The sequence below is a fragment of the Sardina pilchardus genome, chromosome 2, assembly GCF_963854185.1.
Source record: "Sardina pilchardus chromosome 2, fSarPil1.1, whole genome shotgun sequence".
NCBI classification, from domain to species: domain Eukaryota; kingdom Metazoa; phylum Chordata; class Actinopteri; order Clupeiformes; family Clupeidae; genus Sardina; species Sardina pilchardus.
In genome coordinates, this window is record NC_084995.1 from 10,510,380 (window position 1) to 10,532,934 (window position 22,555).

The 22,555-nt window shown below is 40.2% G+C and overlaps 1 protein-coding gene across 2 annotated transcripts; it reads left to right on the forward strand.

Moving 5' to 3' along the window:
• Positions 1 to 5,113: 5,113 nt before the first annotated feature.
• Positions 5,114 to 18,141, forward strand: vps4b (vacuolar protein sorting 4 homolog B). Of its 2 annotated transcripts, XM_062518476.1 has the most exons (13): positions 5,114 to 5,251; positions 6,664 to 6,775; positions 6,976 to 7,076; positions 9,607 to 9,718; positions 9,921 to 10,068; positions 10,406 to 10,467; positions 11,016 to 11,135; positions 12,793 to 12,949; positions 13,441 to 13,589; positions 13,787 to 13,868; positions 15,421 to 15,640; positions 15,826 to 15,966; positions 16,302 to 18,141. In XM_062518476.1, exons 1-13 carry the CDS (start codon positions 5,231 to 5,233, stop codon positions 16,401 to 16,403), a joined length of 1,527 nt encoding a protein of 508 aa, XP_062374460.1. In that variant the 5' UTR covers positions 5,114 to 5,230; the 3' UTR covers positions 16,404 to 18,141. The 2 variants fall into 2 exon arrangements, with proteins under 2 accessions (XP_062374460.1, XP_062374466.1); XM_062518482.1 differs by lacking the exons at positions 5,114 to 5,251; positions 6,664 to 6,775; positions 6,976 to 7,076 and adding an exon at positions 8,315 to 8,540 and having other exon boundaries at positions 16,302 to 18,140.
• Positions 18,142 to 22,555: the final 4,414 nt, after the last annotated feature.

Here is a 22,555-nt window from a genome sequence, read left to right on the forward strand (position 1 = left end):
TCATCAGGATCCTAGCAGCAGAGTTTTGATTGTATAAGACAATGAGAAGTGCGTCCATGTGGCAGGACAGACAGTCGGCATATCACAGACTCTGGTCTACTATTGCATTCTATTGGAAGCATATTGATTACGTTTGCCTTCGATCCTCAACCTCAAAACAGATGACAATGAATGGAGACAAAAAAACAAGTTCTCCCTCTCTGTGCATCTATCAATCTATCTTTCTATCTATCTATCTATCTACCTATCTATCTATCTAGAGAGAAAAAAATCACTGAAACCTTTCTATCAAGATAATGATCGTTGATGATCGAATGATTTCTCCTACACATTCATAGGACTAGACATGCACGTCCACATTATATATAATACAAATGCTTTACTGATATGCAACATCTCAGACATTATGATTATATGCTGAATACTCAACACAATGAATGAAATGTTTAGCTATGTGACATTATCTTGACTTACCTCTGGGACTTCTTCTGTCGTGACGTTCTTGTTCATGTTTCAGGAGCTGAGCAACAGCTTCAAAATCGTACAAATCCTGGCTGCTGCGTTTCTCTGGTATTCCAGCAATTTCTCCTGACTTCTGTCCAGTTCTATCTCTAAATGCTGGCCCCACACTGACTAAGAATTCAGTTCAGTTCCACAGGGACTGAGGTTTGTTTCTAAAGCTTACTGTTATTAGGTGCCTCCCCATTCACTGTCCTCCTCTCTCTCTCTCTCTCTCTCTCTCTCTCTCTCTCTCTCTCTCTCTCTCTCTCTCATATTGCCCTCCTCCCATTTCTTACGTCTGATTCCCCTACCCTCCCAGTATGCCTCTTGACATGTTTTGGTGACATGTTTTTGCTCTGTAGTACTTTGTTCGTGGAGCAGGCTACAGTACTTGGCAATGCTCGCCATTTCTTTATGCAGTTACATGATACGACAACTGCTGATTTTGTCCAGGTGTTGCGTGACTGGATAAGGCAATTGTAGTAAATAGTTATAAGTAGACTTATCAGAGCAGAAAAATAATCATTCTATCTTTTTATACAGCCACTATGGAAAGGCCTTTGTTACCAGAAGAAGCTTCATTGTCAAATATCTTTTCTCATACATCGCATTCAACAAATTTGTAAGAATTCTCACTGTAGGTCAACAGATCCTCTTCAAAAAATATCTTGTATACTGATTACTTGACCTTTCAGAAATGTTTATAAATGTTATATGATTTTTTCCCAAATGTTTATATGCTCTGTACTAAAGGCACTATTAAAAGAGCTTACACTGCCACCTGCCCGTGTTATGAAAATCCAGGCCTCCTTGGAAGTCAAGTGCTGCCCAGCAATTCTGTTCTCTGTGTTGACATTTCCTTGCTGCCAGTGTTGACATTCGCTTTCCACAATTGTATCATTTCATTTCTCATTTCATCTGCTTACTTTCCATGCATCCTTCTGTTTTGTGTCCACTGATCACAATCATTTGTCTCATTTGTTGCTGTAAGGGAGAATAATTGAAGAACCAAATCACAATTTGCATCCTTGCATTCTTTTTGGTAAAAACGGACATTTAGCATTATGCTGTTTAGTACTTTGTACTTTGCATATGATTGATAGAGCGGTAGTAGAGGGGACACTCTAGAAATGTTGATGAGCCACCGTAACTGTAAAAAGAGAGCACTTAATGGAAGTGCTTGTTCAACAACACTTGAAATGTAAGAATGACATCCATTGAATCCCATCCTTCTTCGTGTTCTTACTCGTTATGGGGCCTACAGATCCTGGACGTTAGAAGTCTATAGAGCCAGGCCATGAGAAGATCTCGCTGAGCTTGCCATATGAGCCCATAATCAGTTCTGTCAGGGCCCAACGGCCCACACATTACAAGCATTATATTAAGCAGCATTTCATGAAGGTGCATTATGATCAGGAATCAGTAGTCTACAGCTACTGTCATGCAGTTAGCGTTTATAGGCCATATCTCACAGTATGAATTCTGTCTTGTTTAACATGTCACAGCAGACTTCCGCTGTACTGCGGAAAAAGAAAAACATTTACCGAAAAGGCTAATTGAACACATATTCATCAAGCACTTAAGACTCATTATAAAGCACTCTGGCTGAGATGTGTTTGTGTGTGTGTGTGTGTGTGTGTGTGCGTGTGCGTGTGCGTGTGCGTGTGCGTGTGCGTGTGCGTGTGCGTGTGCGTGTTTGCACAAACAATACAAATCATTGACCAAATCAAATCTACAAAATAGTTTAACAACTAGCATATCATGTCTGGTATCACATTAAAGCTCTTTTAGAAATTAATATGGCTATGGAAAAGCAGGCTACTCTGTGAGTCAGATGTGTCATATTCATGTAGCCTACTTCACAGATAAAGGCGATTCATTGCTTGTGCAATCAATTATAACACTTTATCTAATGGTGTTTCCCCTGGAAATAAAAAAATGAATAGTCACTAAGAACTGGTCTTGCATTATTCAGATTATGCTTAAATTCCAATAACTTTTCTTGAATGAAACTCAAGGGACACATAACACAAGTCCTTATTCACAATACCATAATGCAGTTTTAGGCTACTGGTAGCCTAAGGCTGATTTTTATTTATTTAATTATTAATTAAATATTTTAATATCTTAATTATTTTAAGAATACAACAACCTCTTTACATGTAACATCTAAAACACATCTTCATCCTTTTGAATGTATATTCATGGGTTTCATCAGGTCCCTTACCACAGGTGTGAAATCAAGCACTTTGATTATCAATGTACTGTAGACTGGTGCTTGATTAATACACCTGTAGAAAGGGACCTGATGAAACCCACGAACAAGATTCCTTTTGATGTGGCATGTGTTCTACTAGAAATTGGAATTAGCATGATATAAGTGAAATAGGGTGCAGATTCTATAGATTACATCTGACTGCAATTTACAGCAAGAGTTTTGGCTCTATCCAATATTCAGGTTACTGTTTTAGAAATTTGGTAAATCTTTGCTTATTCAATTATTTATTGAAACCTAGGCCGCAGTATGTGAGACTGAGTTGGATGTGTTAGTCTGCAGCACAGGGGCCCCACAAGGTACAGTAGACTCTCTCTTCGCCCTGTACACATTTGACTTGCAGACAACTGTCTCCGATGGCACAGCCAATGTTGGCTCTGTAAGAAAGGGGAATGATCTGAAAGAAGGTCATTGCCAATGTTGTTAATTGGTGTGGAGGAAACTGTTTGGATGAGTGCCAGTAAGACTAAAGAGATGGCAATTGACTTTCACAGCAAGGCACCATCATTTACACATTGAGCATTCAGGGAGCAGCAACAGAACTGCTTAGTAAAGGCTAATGCCTGGGTGTTCACGTTAACAGCAGACTGGACTGGACAAAAAGGGCCAAAGTCGCCTCCATCTGCTTAGAAAACTGAAGTCCTTTGGTGTGTGCAGGTCACATAAGGACCTTTTCAGGGTAAAGTAGCATCTGCAATTATATACGCAGTGGCCTGTTGAGGAAATGGTAGCTGAGAGGGACAGAAAGAGGCTAAATAATCTGGTTTGGAGTGTTGGCTCTGTCATTGGCTGCTATCTGGACTCCATTGTGGTGGTGGGTGAGAGGAGGAGTGCTATGGGAGCATAAGTATTTGACCCCTATGTTAAAATTCCCATAGGAGTAAGAGGATTTTAAAAAAAAATGTATTTACTATTTGGATCCAGGATATTATGCATCCTGATAAAGTTCCCTTGGCCGCATTTTAATTCCCTTTGGAATTAAAATAGCCCCACATCATCACATACCCTTCACCACAGCTAGAGATTGGCATGGTGTTTTTTTCCAGTTGGTCAATTAGTGTGGAGTTACACTTGCTGCAGACAACGCTTTCGTGTACGCATCATGTATTTTGCGGTCGTTTGGTGCGTCGATCGTGCACGTCGTCGCAAGCGAACATGACACGTCCGCGAGATGCAATACAAGAAAGTAGGGGGCCATGGCAAAAAAGTGACTGCAAGATGCATTATCGACATCAAAGCTGGGGGCAATCATGAGAGTAAACAATGGCACATGGCCACATCCACATCTGATATTAGGCTATATAGTCTCCCTATAGCGAAGACCTCCAGGGCGATGCTGCAGTGAATCTGTACACAGGACACAGGTCGCATGCGGGCGCATGCTTGGTCTAACAGCAAGTATAACTCCACACTTAGCCTGTTTGAGGCGCTCAATGCAAATATATAAATATTAAAAAGGAAAAAATAGCCTACTTAAGTGTGCCTGTTTTTAAAATTACTTCTGTACTTTAACTTTATTAACATCTGACTTTGCAACTTTCACTTGTTTTGGAGTAATAGGCAAGTTGGTGTTTTCACAAAAGTAAAGGTTTGTGTTTGTCCACTCAGCAGTTTCTATCTGCTAGTCATTAGGATGCTGAACCGTCCTTGGAAATCCCCATATGATGGCACATAGTGTTTTTTGTTTGTTTGTTTGTTTGTTTTTACCCTCTTCCTCCTTCTCTCCATCTATTCATTCTCTCCATTTATTTATTTATTTTTTCTTTTTTATTTATTCTTGAAGTTGAATGGACACTTACGCACAAGGCATGCTTAGGCCTAAATGCTATTTATGATGACAATAAACTTTGAACTGAACTTTTTTCCTTAAAAAAAAAAAAAAAAAAAACTAACTAAAAACTCACTAAACCACATACTTGGAATATCTGGTGCTGTGTGACAGTGGGAGTGGCTACAGTATAGAGCGGCGAAAGTCAAAGTATGCTTACCGATATAATCCTAAACAGCGTCAAATTTGGAACTGCACTCAGGCCTAACTTGTGCCCGTAGACAAGGGCGGTGGTGAGGGAGTGAATTCGGATGATGTCATTTTTGGGACGGGCTCAAGTAGTGTGTCAAAGCGATACCCATCAAATTATGAAACATTTCATCTAGGCAACATTTTTCAACAATCTTTAAGTAACACCAAAATCTATGTTACTGGAACTTGGTTTACAGTAGGCCTAGCCTATGTACGTAAGCCCACTGCATAGAAGAGCAGAGTCAAGGTATGACTCACTCACCTAGCCTACATTCACGACTGCTAGCAAGAGGCGTATACTAGTTGCACTTCCTGATGGTTCTGAACGTGATAGGCAAGAATGAGGGCAACACTCAAATGAAACAGAATCTCATGGCTAGACTTACGTAGCCTATGCGTTTGGAGTAGACTGCTAGAACACAAACTGCCAGCCTATGGAGCCAACAAGTTTACAGGTAGGGTAATAGAAGTATATTAGAAAAACTTTACTATTACAACAGACGGCAACTTGTTCGTAGGGTAGCTAGACGTGTTGTGGTCGTCTGTGGAGTGCTAATAACATTCGCTACCATCTGATCAGATCAGGATATTAATCAAACTACAGTGAACAATGTAATCCGATAAGCATTTGTGATCACCTGTAGACTTGAACTGGATGCTTTGCCAGTAAGGGCCTTTAGTAGCCTATTTGCTTATGCTGAGTTTTTAATTTTCTTACCCTGAAAAGTCTTTAGTGATTTTGTACAAATATGAAATGTTAATGAAATTAGTAGCTTAACCTATCCTCTGAAGCTTTCTACTTCAGAGGTGCAGTAACTACTTCATTTAGGCCTAGGCTACTTAATTACTGTACTTAAGTATGATTTTTGAGTAGGCCTATCTGCACTTCACTTGAGTATTGATATGTTTTGGAAACTTGTGACTTTTACTCCACTGCATTTAAAGGACAATTATTGTATTTTTCACTCCACTAGACTTACATTTGAAATATGCATTAAGTATTTGTTACTTTTAAACCCTATTTGATTATTTAAATGCAATAATGTGATAGACTATCTTAATTTTTCAATAGTTCAATTTGAAATTCGCTGAATTGGCTATGGTAATGATGACCGCAGATTATTCATCAGAACATCCTCCATGTAGCCTAGGAGAATCAAGACAAACCTGTTAGCAACTGAGAATTTGAGAGGTGGTCTGGTGTCAACCAGGCTGTCCTCTATGATCATTGCAAAATCGAAATGAAATAACCAAACCAAATCACCTGACCTTCACCATAGCTAGATCTTTAGCCCACATTATTAAATGATAAATAATCTATTCATAATTGAGTTATTAGATTATTGCATCCATTTGAACAGTTGCAAAGTTATGAAAATAGGTAAGAAGTTTTTGTTGGATAAGGAACTAAAGGTCTCTTCAAGTCCTACAGACCAAAGGATACACATGACCAAATAAACTTTACATTTCAATACATTAAAAAGGAAAAATACTTGTACTTCTGAATAGGCCTACTTAAGTATTTTTAACTTTCACTTGTATTGGAGTAATATTTGACATAATGTATCTATACTTTCATTTAAGTAAAGGAATTGTGTTCTTCGTCCACCTCTGTTCTACTTGCACTGTAGGTTAAGTTGGTAAAGACGGACAACATTATTTAGATACAAATCATGATGCTTGACAAAAGCATATTTGTTTTAATTTGACCAATAATTACTCTCAATATGGTCATGCTTTTGGGCCCTGCATTTATTAGGTGTTCTTATCACCAGATAAGCTGTAATAATGGGCTACTACATTACTAAATATATATTTACAAGAGTATTGTATTAATATTGTTATATCAAAACAACTCTTATTTAAGAAAGCCATAGCTGTGGCAAACAAGGCCTCCCAGGAGGATGAGGCAGGGAACTTTGAAGAGGCTATTAAATCTTACCAGCATGCAGTGCGGTATTTACTGCATATAGTGAAACGTAAGTCATCATTTATTTACCATCTAATATACTCACTGTAAAATATGCAGTATTCCACATTTTCTGCCTCTCTCACACACTCTCACACTTATACTGTATACACACACACACACACACACACACACACACACACACACACACACACACACACACACACACAGACACTGCCTACCTATCCATCTGTGTTTCTCTCTCTGCAGGTGAGCCACAGGGTAAAGAGGGTAACCAGAAGATAAGAGACAAGTGCAAGCAGTATCTGGATAGAGTGGAGGAACTCCAAGAATGTCTAGATAACAAACAGGTCTTCACAGCAATAGTAGTGTTATATGCTGTATCATGCAACTATTTTTATGTTTATGACACTTTTGATCAAAGCAACGTACTGTATGCAATAACAATAACTTTCATAATAATTGTCATGATGGCAATAACCTTAAACATACAAACCATGACTCTGAGACAGAGTCAGTTAATCAGTTAAATAGATGCAAGGTGAACAGGTGAGATTTTAAATGATTCGTGAAAATCTCCAAACTATTGCTAGAATTCATTCACTCATTCCACTAAAAAGGAATCACAGACACATACACTAAATGACTGTGACGTTTTAGTATTAATGGAAGGCTGCCGAGGCTCAGAAGAAGAATAGGCCTACATTGGTGAAGGGGGCTGCTATCACAGAATTCAGATAGAAAGGGGCAGATCCAGTCAGTGTCCAGGCCAGAGTGGGGCTTTGCATTTAAGCCGATGAAGAGAAGCTAATGATTGTATCCTCTTTGGCTGATTAAATACCAGATGCACCGTTGCATTCTCAATAACCTGTATTGATCTCACTACACAGGTAGGCAAGCTAACACTGCATCACAGTGGGCCGGTTAGGAGTTAACCATGACCTGCACAAGAAGTTGTGAAACGTACCGTGCGGGACAGGGTCGGATCATCTAAATATTGTATAATTATGAGGTTGACAATTATTGAAATTAAATTAATTGGGTAGATACTATGCTCAATTATCAATCTAACCAAACGGCTACATTTAAGCCATGTTTTACCCATGACATGGATAATGTTGCCATTGTTTATTCTTTTCAGCATTGAGCTCTGTTATCTTCTAAACCGTGACGATTTGCTCAGATAGGCCTTGAATTTCTGTTTGATATCTGATAGATAGGAATAGAATAGAGTCATGTCCGATAGATGAATTGATTGTTTTACTGCATGCATACCTTTTCTGTTTTTAGGCTACTTGTTTTGAGTCATAAGATGACCTTGGTGAGAGATCCTGTTTGTGTTAAAACACAAAAACACAGTAATCCAAAAACACAAAACACTGCTTCTCAAATCTCGGGTCTGGGGACCCTTCATTCACTTCTGATTTTTAAGGGGCATAACCAACAGTGACCAGTATGACACTGCACGGATTCTATAGATCTTTTAGCCTATACTTATTTAAACAATGCCTGGAAGCAAAGTCTTTGCTAAAAGAATGTAGTATGGTTTGTTCGTGACGTCACCATTTGTCTCACATGAACACTGCAGGCGGAAGTGACATTCGACATTTTAATGCGGAAGTTTTCACTGCACTGTTATCCAACCCAACGACTTCAGAAGAAACTTAAAAACATACACTTAGCGTTGGATTGGGCTGTCCTCGGACGGACTCGTTGATAAAAGTGCATTTTCAAGTAGTGACTATCATATTGACTTCAATATTGTAAGTTTTCTTCAGTAATCAGCCCTCATGGCTGCCAACAATAATTTACAGGTAAGTTGTAAGATAGCATAGAAGTGCTAGCTAGAAAGATAGCTTATTAGCTAGTTTGTCAGGGAGGCGGCGACTAACTTGGCTGAAGTTATTTGGTTATTTAACTCTTATTAAAGAATGATGCAAAGTTTGAGATAGAAGAACATGATAAATGTGTCATGTTAATTGCGCTGTATAGCCAGCCAAAGTCAAGTACCAGCTATTTTGGCAACCAACATGCTAGTCATTAGCTGTCCTAAGTGATTAGCTAGCTAGAAGCTATTGACAGCTAACTCTACTAGCAGACTCAATTTGTAGTCAATGCAAATGACACTTGCATAGCACGTTTGGTCACTGGTCGGTCAAACTACTTATAACAGTTAACCGGTTACGTTTTCAACTCATAATGATAGGATTTAAGAGAAATTGGGCTACATATCGTGTCAAAGCTAAGACTGTTAGCTAGCTAGTTGACGTTTGACTGGTTAATCTGCGAACGTAACTTAACACGGCCTACACAGTCAATTTGTCCTCGGTTCTACATAATTGCTGTCTTTGTCAATACTTCTAGATGCCTGTAATGTATCTGCATAAGTGTAAGACGAGTTCTGGTGAAATGGATGACATACGTAGTGAACTTCTAAATAGGCAGCTAACGTTAGCCAATAACGAGTTAGGCCTACTTCAAGAGAAATCTCTCCCTAAGAGATCAGTAATTAAACATTAATCATCCTTACATTGCTAGTAAACATGACAGATTTAGATACTTCCTCTCAACGGAAAATGTTTACTGTTTATGCATCAGAGCAAAGTGATTTGTCACTGTTGACATAATTGACATCTCTCCTACCAACCAGACCTATCTTGGAATAGTGAACTTCTTTCAGTTTCTAGCAGATTTTGGACTGAGCAGATTTATTATACCTAGTCAGATAACCTCCTGTTCTATGCTTACAACTGTTTGTGAAGACAATATGATAACTGCTCTACTGGAATTAAAGTGACTACACTGAGAGAGTTTTCCCAGAACAAAATGTTTGCAGCTAGCCACCGTTTGTAATGCTTTACCTGTACTTGTTGTTTCCAGAAAGCAATAGATCTGGCCAGCAAAGCAGCTCAGGAGGACAAGGCCCAGAATTATGAGGAGGCTTTGCGTCTCTACCAGCATGCAGTTCAGTACTTCCTGCATGTGGTCAAATGTAAGTCTGTATGGACCTTTGTATGTTGTCATTTCCTATATTCTCTCCTTTACATCTTAAGTGAAATGTTTTCATTTCCCTTTATTCGTTGTGACAGTTGCCTAGCTGTGACCAGACTTTGTCTTCATTTTGACATGTCGTCAGAAAAAGGTGCTGCCATTATTTCTGTGGGCTGTTATTGTGATTGTGATCCTTTCTTCAGATGAGGCTCAGGGAGATAAAGCCAAACAGAGCATCAGGGCAAAGTGCGCTGAGTACCTGGACAGAGCGGAGAAACTGAAAGAGTATCTCAAGAAGAAAGAGAAAGCCCCAGCCAAGCCAGTGAAAGAATCTCAGTCGGAGGACAAAGGGTGAGAGAGAAAGAGAGAGAGAGAGGGTGTGTGTACGTATGTATGTATGTATGTATGTATGTATGTCTCTGTCTGTCTGTCTGTCTGTCTGTCTGTCTGTCTGTCTGTCTGTCTGTCTGTGTGTCTGTGTGTGTGTGTGTGTCCACTTTGGCTGGTTGGCTATGTTTGTATTCTTGATATTATTGGAGGGGTTTGTGTATTCTTACCAAAACGGTTCCTTGTAAAGGTGCTGAAAGTAGCATTAATGTATCAAATTCAGGCCTTGCTGTGTTCCGTGACTGAGTTATGTGCCAAAGCTGGATGTGATTACTCACTATGGTTTATTGTAATGCTTTAGCAATGACAGTGATGAAGGAGGTGAGGACCCGGAGAAGAAGAAATTTCAAAACCAGCTGCAGGGTAAGTCACTGACTGCCCACATTCACATGTCTTTACAGCTATGGTGCTGACAGCTTGGTGTGGCATTTCTCAGCTATCTAATTAGATTTACATTAGACCAATGTAGCTACAGGTCTTTCAGGTCTCTCGTAGGTTATTGGCCATTAGTCTTCATTGAATGTGTTGAAATTAACAGGAGAGGTTACATGTTTATAATTCTGATGTCCACTTATGTCTTTTTTTGCTGGGATGAACTATGCCTACATTTAATTAAAGCAAAAATATATATTTTGGTATGAAATGTAGTCTACCTCTGTTATTAGACAGATGGGTATATATACAGTACAATTGCCCTGGGTTCAGAACAGCCACACCTCAATAACCATGAAGGTACAACATGTGCTGTGGAGAACAGGTTGCAGAATTCTATATTTGACTAGATGTTTGTTCTGTATTAGTATGCAAGGTTAATGTTTTGGTGGAGAAAGATGCCATATTTGTGCTCCGGGAAGGTCTGCGCTCAGATTTAATGTAATGGAGAATAGTCTAAGTTTTGGTTTCTCACACAGGTGCCATTGTCATGGAGAAGCCAAATGTCAAGTGGAATGATGTGGCTGGACTAGAAGGAGCAAAAGAGGCCCTGAAGGAAGCGGTCATTTTGCCAATCAAATTCCCTCACCTCTTCACAGGTAGAGAAGCTAATAACTGTTTGATTTATGTCAATGCAGACGGGATGGGGATAGTGGCACTACAAATCAATACAAATTAATACAAATGACTGATGTTAGATATCAAAATAGAGTAAAAAAAAAAAAAAAGTGGATTTAGTTATGTTATGAAAATATGTCCATTGTAGTTCCATATGTGAAGTCATGTAGTTAAAAGTGAAGTTGTTTTGTTAAAGTGAAGTTGGCTGCACAGGTGGAAGTTAGCTACTGTGGCGCTTACCAGGTAAACAAGTCCAGCCTCTCCCTTCAGTGTCCTGCCCAGAGTCCCTCCCTGTGCACATGCACTGCTCCTGTGGCCACTCACACCTGAGCCGCACACGGATCATTGTTTGTATTTGCTGGGTATTCCCAAGGGGTTTTCTAAGTACATTGTTTATTAATTGCGCCAAATAAATGAACTGGGGAAGTAGTAATCCTCTTCAGAGAATAGCCCAATGGCTCTGAGCTTAGGGCTCTTCTGTTAGGAGGTTTACCACTTAATGACAGATTATCTTATCTTTCACAGATATGTCATTAAATAGGTGAACTAAAATTGGTTCTTTGAAATGTTGAGAATTTAAAAAAAAGGGAGAGAGAGAACTGATCAATTCTCCCCGTGCCAAAAAATGTATTTCTTGATGTTATTATTATTTTCATTGGTGTTATTTGATATTGTTATTATTATTGAAATAAGGCTCGGGATCATGACGTGAAAACCTTGCGGGCACAGCCATATTGGCAGCCTCACTCCTTAGTTTACTATGGATTACTATGGATTTACTCCCGCTTGTTAGTGTGTTCCTGTTACTTAGTTTTTGCCTTCTTGGTCGTATGTTGCTGTGTAGTGGGGTGTAACAGCGCAACCCATGATCGCAAGAGGAAAAGAATCGCTAATATTCTATTTCTGCTTCTTGTCTTCTGCATCTGAATGAATGGATATTACGTTTGGTGCGCTACCAAGATGGCGGCTATATTCCTAGAATGCAAGGCGTGTGCCCGAGCCCTATTGATGTCATTTTGACTATCATTGATAGACTTAATTAGGCTTTTCAACTTTATTTGAAGCTATTCTTTTTAGTTACTGCTCTTAAACTGTAAGTGGCTTTGGGCAAAAGTGTCATAAACACAAGTGTCAGTTTTTTCTCCCCTCTGTTGTACAGAGTGCATACTTGAAAATGTAATAGCCTACAGCTGTATAAACTTTGCACCACTTAGTTTGATTTGATTACGGCACCTGGTTAGGTTTGACTGGAGCAGAGCGGTAGATAAAACAGAGTGGCGGCACTCCCGTAAGAGGCCGTGGAGAAAAAAAATGTCAGCGCTTTCCCATGCCAGTTTCCGGCTTATGGGACTTTTGGAACTATTAACAGCCAATCTCTTGGTCAGCAGTCAGTGAGTTAATTGATCACACTCTCCAGCATCCGGAAATACATCCCACCCTCTTGCGATTCAGCCATTCAGCACAGGTTTTTTTTTTACTTTTGAACGCGTGGCAGCGACATCAGAGAGACCCAACTCTCTCTTTCTATGGCTCTGGACTTAAGCAGTGTCACAGTAGCCATTGTTATGGGCCATGTGGTTTATACCAAACAAAGCTTTCTCATCTGATGTAAGGCGTCCTCTTCCCGTTTCTCAACAGGAAAAAGAACTCCATGGAGGGGCATCCTTCTGTTTGGTCCCCCTGGCACAGGGAAGTCATACCTGGCCAAAGCTGTGGCTACGGAGGCCAACAACTCCACGTTCTTCTCCATCTCCTCCTCAGACCTGGTGTCCAAGTGGCTAGGGGAGAGCGAAAAGTGAGTGGTTTATCAATCTAGTCTATCTCATTGGCCAAAGCTTCTGACATTTGTTTGTGAAAATCTGTGATTGAAATGATGAAACAGATCTCTGAAGATTGCTGCGTTGTTTTTTGCTGAATACAACCCATGCACCATTATATAGCAATTACAGAGCCCAGCACATACCTCTTATTACCGGCTCATCAACAGCTGATCTGTATCTTTTTCAGTCCAGTCTGTTTCCTTCTCTGAATGCTAACGTAAGCCTGCACAAGCTCCCTACTTTGCAATAGCCATGAGGCTTACATAAAATGACCATCCACCGGCGGTTAGCTCACACGTGGTGCCAGAAATAGTGCAGCAATACTTTTAGCTCCTGGAACAAGATTATCTGGAGTTTTCTTTCTTATTCCGTATTGGCAGTGCTTTTGGTTCCTCCAGCCTGAATTAATTGCTTGAGACCAGCAATAATGCCCAATGTCCCCTTTCTCCCCCCTGTTTGCGTGCAGGTTGGTGAAGAGCCTGTTCAGTATGGCCCGGGAGCACAAGCCCTCCATCATCTTCATCGACGAGATCGACTCGCTGTGCGGCTCCAGGAGTGAGAATGAGAGCGAGGCGGCCCGCAGGATTAAGACTGAGTTCCTGGTCCAGATGCAGGGTGAGGACCAGGGACTCAGACGAGTTGTTTGTTTGTTTGTTCGTTTGTTTGTGTGACTCCAAATCCAACTTTTATTAGTGTGTGTGTGTGAGTGTGTGAGTGTGTGAGTGTATGTGTGTCGATGTGTACAGGTAGTTAATGTATGTGCTCATGAAGTGTGTGGTCTGATGAGCTGAAATGGGATGTTGTGTGTGCAGGAGTCGGGAATGACAATGAGGGAATCCTTGTGCTGGGAGCCACCAACATCCCCTGGACTCTGGACTCGGCCATCAGGAGACGGTAAGACTCTGAGGAGTCCTTCATCAAGGCAGATTGAGAGTTGTTCAGGCTTTGCATCATGCATATGTGTTTCAAACGATGTGTTTGCAGTCACATGCAGGCACGAGTTGGTGTTCTCTGACATTAATGTGATAATGATGACATGATTGTTTTGATGACATCTGACTGGATGTCTGTAATTTGTATTCAAATCATTTTTGATACACTCCAGCTACCGTAGTTAGTAGAGGAAATGCAGTGCTCGTCTGTCCGTCTTGGTTCCTGTTCCCCTTATAGCTCATGTGTCTCTTCCCATATAAAGCCGACTGGACGCTACAACAGGAAACCAGTGATCGCTGTATTTGCGTAGTGATTTGGATGCGTTTGCATCTTAGATCAGGGTGTCACCAGCGTTGTCCTGTGTCTTAACTTTGTAGTAAAGCGGTGCTATTCCTGCATTTTTTGCATATGCCCCGGACACCACTTTGATACCGTGTCCCCCTCCCCCAACTATCAGCTTCATCCAGTGCTGGGTGCTTGTATGTTGTGTATGATAATTCAGAGCGGTGCTCCCCCCACTATAATGTCACTTAACAATGAATGCAATTAGCTTTGAATGAAGGCCTTCCCTTCCACTAATGACCCCGGCCAGGCAGCAGTGTTAGTCAGTCCGTCATTCCTCCGCAGACTGCGTAGTCTGCCCAGAGCAGCCATACATTTTCATGAGCCCCCTGAACTGTTTTCCGAGCGGCTGTCAGATGATCTCACTGATATCTGAAATAATGAAAGGAAAGACCGGATTTTCTGCTTTCCTTCAGGGGACTGACTGCTTAGGTGCTTTTCTCTTAAGTGGGAGTGGAGCTTCTGAACGACTGTGTTTACATGCTCTTCAGTGACCCAGTTAGAGGCTTATCTTGATTTTGATCATACTCTGGAAATGGTGTTTACATGAACCTGCTTATTTATATCCCTGTACATGATGAATGCTAGTATCCTGGTTACCAGAAATGAAGTTCTGTTAGCACAGTCGTGCACATTGGGATAAGGTATATACATGGAACAGTATCCCAGTTTCTGTCGGAGTATTCTGGATTCCTTATCTGGGGTTCTGAAATTGGCATTTGATGTTTTCATGCACAAACAAAACTAGGATACTTCATAATCTCAAACCAGAACTGGGATCCTAACGTTCATGTCAGTCAATGAGTTCTACTGGGGGTGTACCGTGGAGATCTTAATGTGTAGCTCAAATGAACTCTGTGAGTTCAAAGGTCAGATAGCACTCAAACCTCTTCAATACTTGTAGGTATTTATGCATATGATCAACCTCAATCAAGCCTGATCAACCTAAAAGCCCGTTATATTTTTGTTTCTACTTTCTGATAGAAAGTGATTATTTTTCGATGCATTGAGAAATCAATCATTGTCTCGGTGACTTAGAATACTGATGGATTTGACACACAAAGCAGTAAAACAGTAACCACAAATGTTGTAGTAGTGTGTCACAGTCTTTGTGCGACATTATTATTATTGTTGTTGTTATTGAGTCCCGCTTTCCCTTGGTTGGTTTCAGCTTTGAGAAGAGGATCTACATCCCCCTGCCCGAGGAGCACGCGCGCTCCTTCATGTTCAAGCTGCACCTGGGCACCACGGCCACCAGTCTCACCGAAGGCGACTTTTCCGGGCTGGGCAAGAAGACGGACGGCTACTCGGGTGCCGACATCAGCATCATCGTGCGGGATGCCCTCATGCAGCCGGTGCGGAAGGTCCAGTCAGCCACACACTTCAAACGGGTAGGTACCTGGGAGACCACTGGGGTTCTCTTGAGTTTGAACCATTTTGCAGAAGAGTGAGACTTTGACATTGAGCCAGGGCACCCTGTGCTCTGTAATATGCTTGCGCCTATATCCATTCATATATGATACAATGTGTTGAAAATGAAGGTTTTCAGGTGTATTGAATTGCTGTCTTTCTGAAGGTACGGGGGCCTTCAAGGGACAATCCCAACGTGCTTATTGATGACCTCCTGACCCCATGCTCCCCTGGTGACCCGCAAGCCGTAGAGATGACCTGGATGGACGTGCCAGGGGAGAAGCTGCTGGAGCCGATCGTTTCCATGGTGAGTTCTAGAGCACATACAGTGCGTCCTGACTTTCATCTGTTGCTTGCTGCTGTGACTATAAAAGGTGGGGCCAGGTACACTAATATGATCAATACTCTAGCTTGAATGGTAGCTTTGTAGCTTAACTGTTATTCTATTGCTGTAAGTCGCTTTGGATAAAAGTGCCAGCCCTATGAATAAATGTAATACAGTGATAAAAATATCAAACGTGTTGTGGTTAGAAACTGTATAGACCACACCTATGTATATGTTATTGTTGCTAAGAAAGACATGATTATGTAACGTACGGTTAAAGCCAACCGGGTGTTAAAATGTGCTCCTGTTGTCTGCAGCCGGACATGCTGAGGTCCCTGTCCAACACAAAGCCCACAGTAAACGAGCAGGATCTGGAAAAGCTGAAGAAGTTCACAGAGGACTTTGGCCAGGAGGGTTAAGGAGCACCGTTTTTGCCAAAACCAAAGCAAACAGATCAGGATTGTAAAGCCCCCCCCCCCCCATCCCTCTTTCTGTCTTGCTCTCTCTATCACACACATTCTTTCTCTCAGTTTGTCTTTTTTCCTCCTTCAACCTCTCACTGTTCACCTGTTCGACGTGTTCCAGGGCCCTGTCTGTTAATAAGACCTCATGGTGATGCATTCTGTAGGCCGTTTTGGGAATAAGACTATACTATGTATAATTAAGTTAAAAAGCCCTGTAACCTTGCCTTTGTGGGTTGCAAACTAGGAGGAAAGGCCCACAGGCCCACTTGGTTTCTGATGTTGGTGCAGCTGGTTTTGTCCAGTCCCCTGTGCCCATGCTTCTCTCTGGGGCGAATGTCTCTTCTCTGAGCTGCTTTTTCTGAATGCTCAGACTAGGATTGCCTTAAACTACAGCAAGAAAACAATTCACGTGATTCGGACATGAATTTTCTCCTACTTTACCATAAAAGGGTCATTGATGAAGAGAGTCATTGATGCTGACCTTATGGAAAGGCAGATGTCTAAGAGAGACTGATGGTCATGCATCAGTAGGACTCCAATTCAATGCTGATAACAGCTCTGGATCGACTCTCAGAATGGGAAAACGAGTGTAGTTGTTTGCCTTTATTTGGCATACCTTTCATTCGGAAGATTGGTTTAGTCCTGCATGCGGTTGCATCTGGCATGCAGAGATGTATTTAACAGCTCCTGTGTGTACGTGGGATGTAATGTAGTTATTTGGTTTTGATTTTAAAGATTAGTGAATATTATGATGTTGACTGGAGAATCAGAAGGTGTAGACATTTGGGGGCTTTTGTCAGTAAATATTTGATAGAAAAGAAATTTGGAATCAGCATTTGGGAATCAATAATTTGTGGCCAAGGACCACCTCTGCTCACTGAAACAATCCCACAAAGGTTTGTAAGAGACACTGGCTTGCTCTTCCATATCTGTTCAGGTATCAAATAATTCTTGTTTTTTTTTTTTTTTTTTTTTTTTGGTAAAAAAAATGAATAAATAAATAAAAAAGAATCAGAATGACCCACATCATGAATGCGCAATGAGGCCTTTCCGCGTTCGAGACTACAGGGCTGATGTGGAGATAGTTCCAAAGCCACAGGGAGCCTCACCTCTGGGCCCTGGCTACCTCGGATCCCGCGCTTTCGGGCGAGCAGTGGAACTGGCCTTAGACTAGCGGTCTGCTGGCCAGCACACAATGTGCCTTCTACAAATCTGTTTTCTGTATGTGTTTTTTTTTTGTTTTTGTAATCAATTACTTTTGGTTTATATGTCTCTTTCATTCATTAAACGTGGATACCTGCCTACATAATGTGCAGTTAAGTAGACATAGAAGTAAACGTATAAGGTATGGAACAGTTCAGAGAGTTATTTGCACATTTCATTTTAAAAACATTACTCTATAAACAATTGTATACAACTGTACTCCTATGCACTTAGGGTGTTGGGGTTTTTCAGAAACTGAAAGCTTTATTAAAAATGTAGATCTGCCAGTGGATGTGGATCGATCTTTTATAAAGGAACTGGTGTACTGTTTGAGTAATAAGAATATTCATTATATAGATATGTGTTATTGTTTAATGATAAAAAAAGATCCTCCACATCAGAACAGTAAGGATTTTTGGTTTGCTTGTCTTTTATCTTACTCGTGTAAATAAAATAATAAGACTGAAAACTGCTTCAAGTTCTTTTAAACGTCTTGCAGTAGTCAATGTACAACATACTGTACAAGCACTAATATCTTGTCATAAGGGGTCTGAATGATCTGTGTGTCTGAAGCCAGGATCGTGATGAACCCGCTATGCTACAGAATTGTAGGGATTAGTTAAATCTACCCAAACAATAGTAAAGCAAGGCTTTATGTGCATACTGTTTTGATTAAAATACGTATTTCAATGGTTAAAACTTTGGGTTGAGTATTCGATGATATTGGCTGACAGACTAGAAAAAATAAGGGACAACATTTTTACTCATAGTTATAAAAGATTGTTTTTGTTTTATATGAAAATGTTACATTTGAGTTTTAATTTCTGTTGTCAAGCTCACATTTGTTTACATTTGTGTGAAATCTGAGGTGGACGTCCATTCCCATTCTCTGCTGCACTCTAGTGGCTGTAAGGGGAAACAACATCATGTCCTTTTGGATATTTTATACACTCACACACAAAAGTTCTTGGGGTGCTATGTAGAACCATGTAGGCTTTAAAGAACCCTGAGGGATTCCTTCAATTAGCTCTTCATAATGGTTTAGAGAACCATTTAGAGGTGCCATATGAAGCATGCAAGTATAGATGTAGACAGGGATGGGGACTATTTATGATGCTTATTTCAAATACTATTTTTTATTGGGATGAAGAAAATGGCTGTGTATTTTATACAGTAGATGTGTGTTTATGTAGTTTAATTCTGTAAAATATTTTTTGTTAAACCAATACTTGTGATGAGATGAAAACATTGAAGCCTCTGGCTGGCCCAGACTTCAATCAGAGTATTGAGATTCAGGAAGATGATCCAGTGCAGTATGAGTAACGTGTGTGTTGCTCACACCACCCTTCTCACTCAACCACATGGTTACTTGCTCACTCACACTTATTACACTTGCACTTACCATCACACTTAAGACAGTTATTTGGTTGCCCTACAACATTGCTCAAAAAGATGCCCCATGTATCACCTAAAGAAACATAATGAAAGCAAAAACCATATTTTGGTGTCAGTGTAACACCATTCAGCGCTTGAATATTACCCAGTTAGTTACAGTTTTTCACAATTGCTAGAACACCTTTTTCAGAACTCTTTACCTTTTTCTCAAAACTGTGAACACAAAACTCATTTCTCAAACTACATTCTCGAAACCCTTCAATCTTGTTGCAAAACTGAACAATCACCTCAAAACACTTTTAACTTTGCTCAAAACTAACTAATGGTCTCAAATCATTGAACACATCAGGCAAAATTAGACTCCTGCAGAGCAGCGATAAGACAATACACCAAACAATGGAAGACACAGTTTTCAGGGCTGGGTGTATGGCTCCAGGAGGAATGTTTATTCATTCTAATTTGAAAACAAAATATCACAATGAAAATAAAGAATAAGGGCTTATATCACTCTCTACTCATACCCTCTATGAAGATATAAATCAATAGTTTTGTACGTGAACAGAAAGACAGGCCAATACTGTACTGAATATGATTTGTACTGTGATGCCACAGACTCTGATAGTACTGTAAGTATGCAATACTCTAATATTGTGTTGTGTCTGAATTTACACTTACTTGGACATACTGATAACTCAGCTCTTTCACTCTCTCAGAGTTGAGCTCAAAAGGTAGTAAGTGTGCAGTAACATTGGACGTTCAGTGATTGCTGTACTGTATGATAATGGACATCTATGCTATTCCTGTTCTGTAATCTGAATCTTTGGATTATTGAAGCCACAGAGATACTGCTGATGTTGGGTTGGACCATGAAGTCCTGCTTCTCTCATTGGCATTCCATGAACCATAACATGGTGAATGATTGTTGCCCAAATTTCATCATTTACAGTATTGCAACTCTCGGGACTCTTTGTCTTTCTCTTCATTCTCTTCCTCCTATACCTGCACCCTCCTCTTCCTTGTACCCCACCTCTACTGTAACAGGCACTTGTTCCCTGCGTCTCTGTCAACTCTGAACTGACTTACATGTATATTGGTTGTCACATCATTAGACAGAAGTGTTATCAATTTTGAGTGGTAGTGTTCAAATGGAGACAACTGTGCTTTAATTGTGTTCAACTTCCGCCTTATTTGGTTATCACTATAATTAAGAAGTGCATCAGAATGCGCAATGTGTTCAGAGTTTTGCAAAAAGAGTTAATGAGTTTGATAAAATGGGTGAAAGTGGGTGAAAGTAGTCTATGGTTTTGCCAATAAAGGGAGTAATTTAACAATTGTGTTCAGGCATTTGAGAATTTGATTCAGAGAATGGGGTTTAGTGTTTGAGCAACTGTGAAAAACTGTAATAACCAACTAAGAAGAAGGTTATGATCCTGACTAACAGTGTTAGGGCAATATCAAGCATGGGCAGGCATTGGAAATGTCAGAGACATCATTCTCCATATGTATCAGTGTATCACAAGTTTGAAGCCGTTATTTTTTAAGGTAGCAGAACTGCATTGAGTTGCTTTAAGCCGGCATGTGGCTCTCAATAGGTTCGGTGGCGAGTTTGTACCTCGTGACAAGTTTAGTTGTGACTTTTTGAGTACATCTCTGATATAATATTTAGACTATGAGATATAACAGGCATGTCAGCATAGCTGATCTGTTGACACTTCGCAGATGAATGGCATGTCTTGTAGGCAGAGAAAAGTTGTTGCTCTCAGAGTTGTTGATGGAGAGATTGATTAGATAGACAGATCTGGAAGGTTTGCAAAGTGATTTCATGCTCCCTTTAAAGAGTAGGCTACTGATAGTATTTTGAAAATACAAATATACAATATTTTATTTTGATACATGGCATGGCTACTGTATTTTGAAGTTTATTTTGATACACATAAATTAGGATATATGATATTTTGATGTATAGGCTATTTTGCCCATCCCTGAATGTAGATAGAAATGTATATTGATACCTGAACAGACCCTTATCAATCCCAAAGGAAATTTTGGCTTTGAATATGATGTTTTTGCTTTGGCAAAATGTATAGAAAAGACCTGGTACTTGAGGCAAAGTATTCTGTACCCAGTCTGATAAGTTGTCTTTCTCTGTATTATTCTAATTTGTTTGTGGTTTAGTTATGTTATGTTGGGTATCGCTGTGTACGTGGCTATATGGAGATATTGTATAATTATTGATTCAGTGTCTAATAAGCCCATGTGGGCTGGGCACCAAAAAAGGTGTTTGACACTTAAATAACGACGCCTTATTAAACTTATCGCCTAAGTCATTTTTTTTCAAATTTCATTTTTTTTCATAAATCTTATCCTCTTTATGCCTGCCACCTCTGGTGAAATTGATAAAATCTTAAATTACTTAGAACATGTATTTTTTCCCAATAATTACAATTGCCTAAATCAATAGGTCTTGATAGTGTGACTTAGGCAATATTCATTTCGCCTAAGTCAAAGTTAATTTGACTTAGGCAATTTGTCTTAAAATGGCAACAAGGAGAAAGAAATTGTTCTCTGAAGATGAAGTTATTGACATGATCCAGGGGTCATACCCAACTGGTAAGTATACTGAGAATTTGTATAACATAGGTCAGGCTATAGGCTGAATAGTGATCAGTTATGTTTTGTTTTTATTATATTAAGTCAGCCTTGGGCTACTATAAGTGAAATAGCAAGCCCATGAAGCTATCATTCAGAATGGAGCGGCTACACAATCTGTAGCTACTAAACTTTGTCTTTTCAAAATGTTTCATCTAGCCTACATGGTTTTCTTCTAATATTTCCTTGTTTCTTTTCAAACGAATCATTGACTTGTAGGATCATCTAGCAGCTAGATCATATTATCCTTACCAGTTACTAACAAATTAATTGCCAGTCCATAAAGCTACAGTAGTGTTTTTCTTGCATTAATGTAGGCTACCTTTAGCTTAGCTTAACATTAGCACCTTTCTTACACTTGAGCTGTGAGAAATAGGGTACCTAACTGGAATTACATAAAGAATTCCTATAGTGTCTAAATGCAGCAAAGTCATTAAACTTTTCCTTTTTGAGTACACTCTTTCATGAAGACAAATACAAGTGACCAATAGACTAAATTGACCTAACCTAATTCACCTCTCCCCTTCTTCACTGCATCATAGGAAGCCACACTACTTACAGACAACATCAGCCCACCAAACCACTGTATCATCATACGACACTGCCCCATATACACAGCACACTGCCTCCCCCCCCATATACACAGCACACTGCCCCCCCCCATATACACAGCACACTGCCCCCCCCCCACCCCCCATCACACACACACACACTGCCCCTTACCAGCGTCTTATTAAGCTACATACAGTACATACAACATACTGCCCGCCACCCTCTGGATCATCAGTATGCCACTGCCCCCCATCACACACACACACACACACACACACACACACACACACACACACACACACACACAC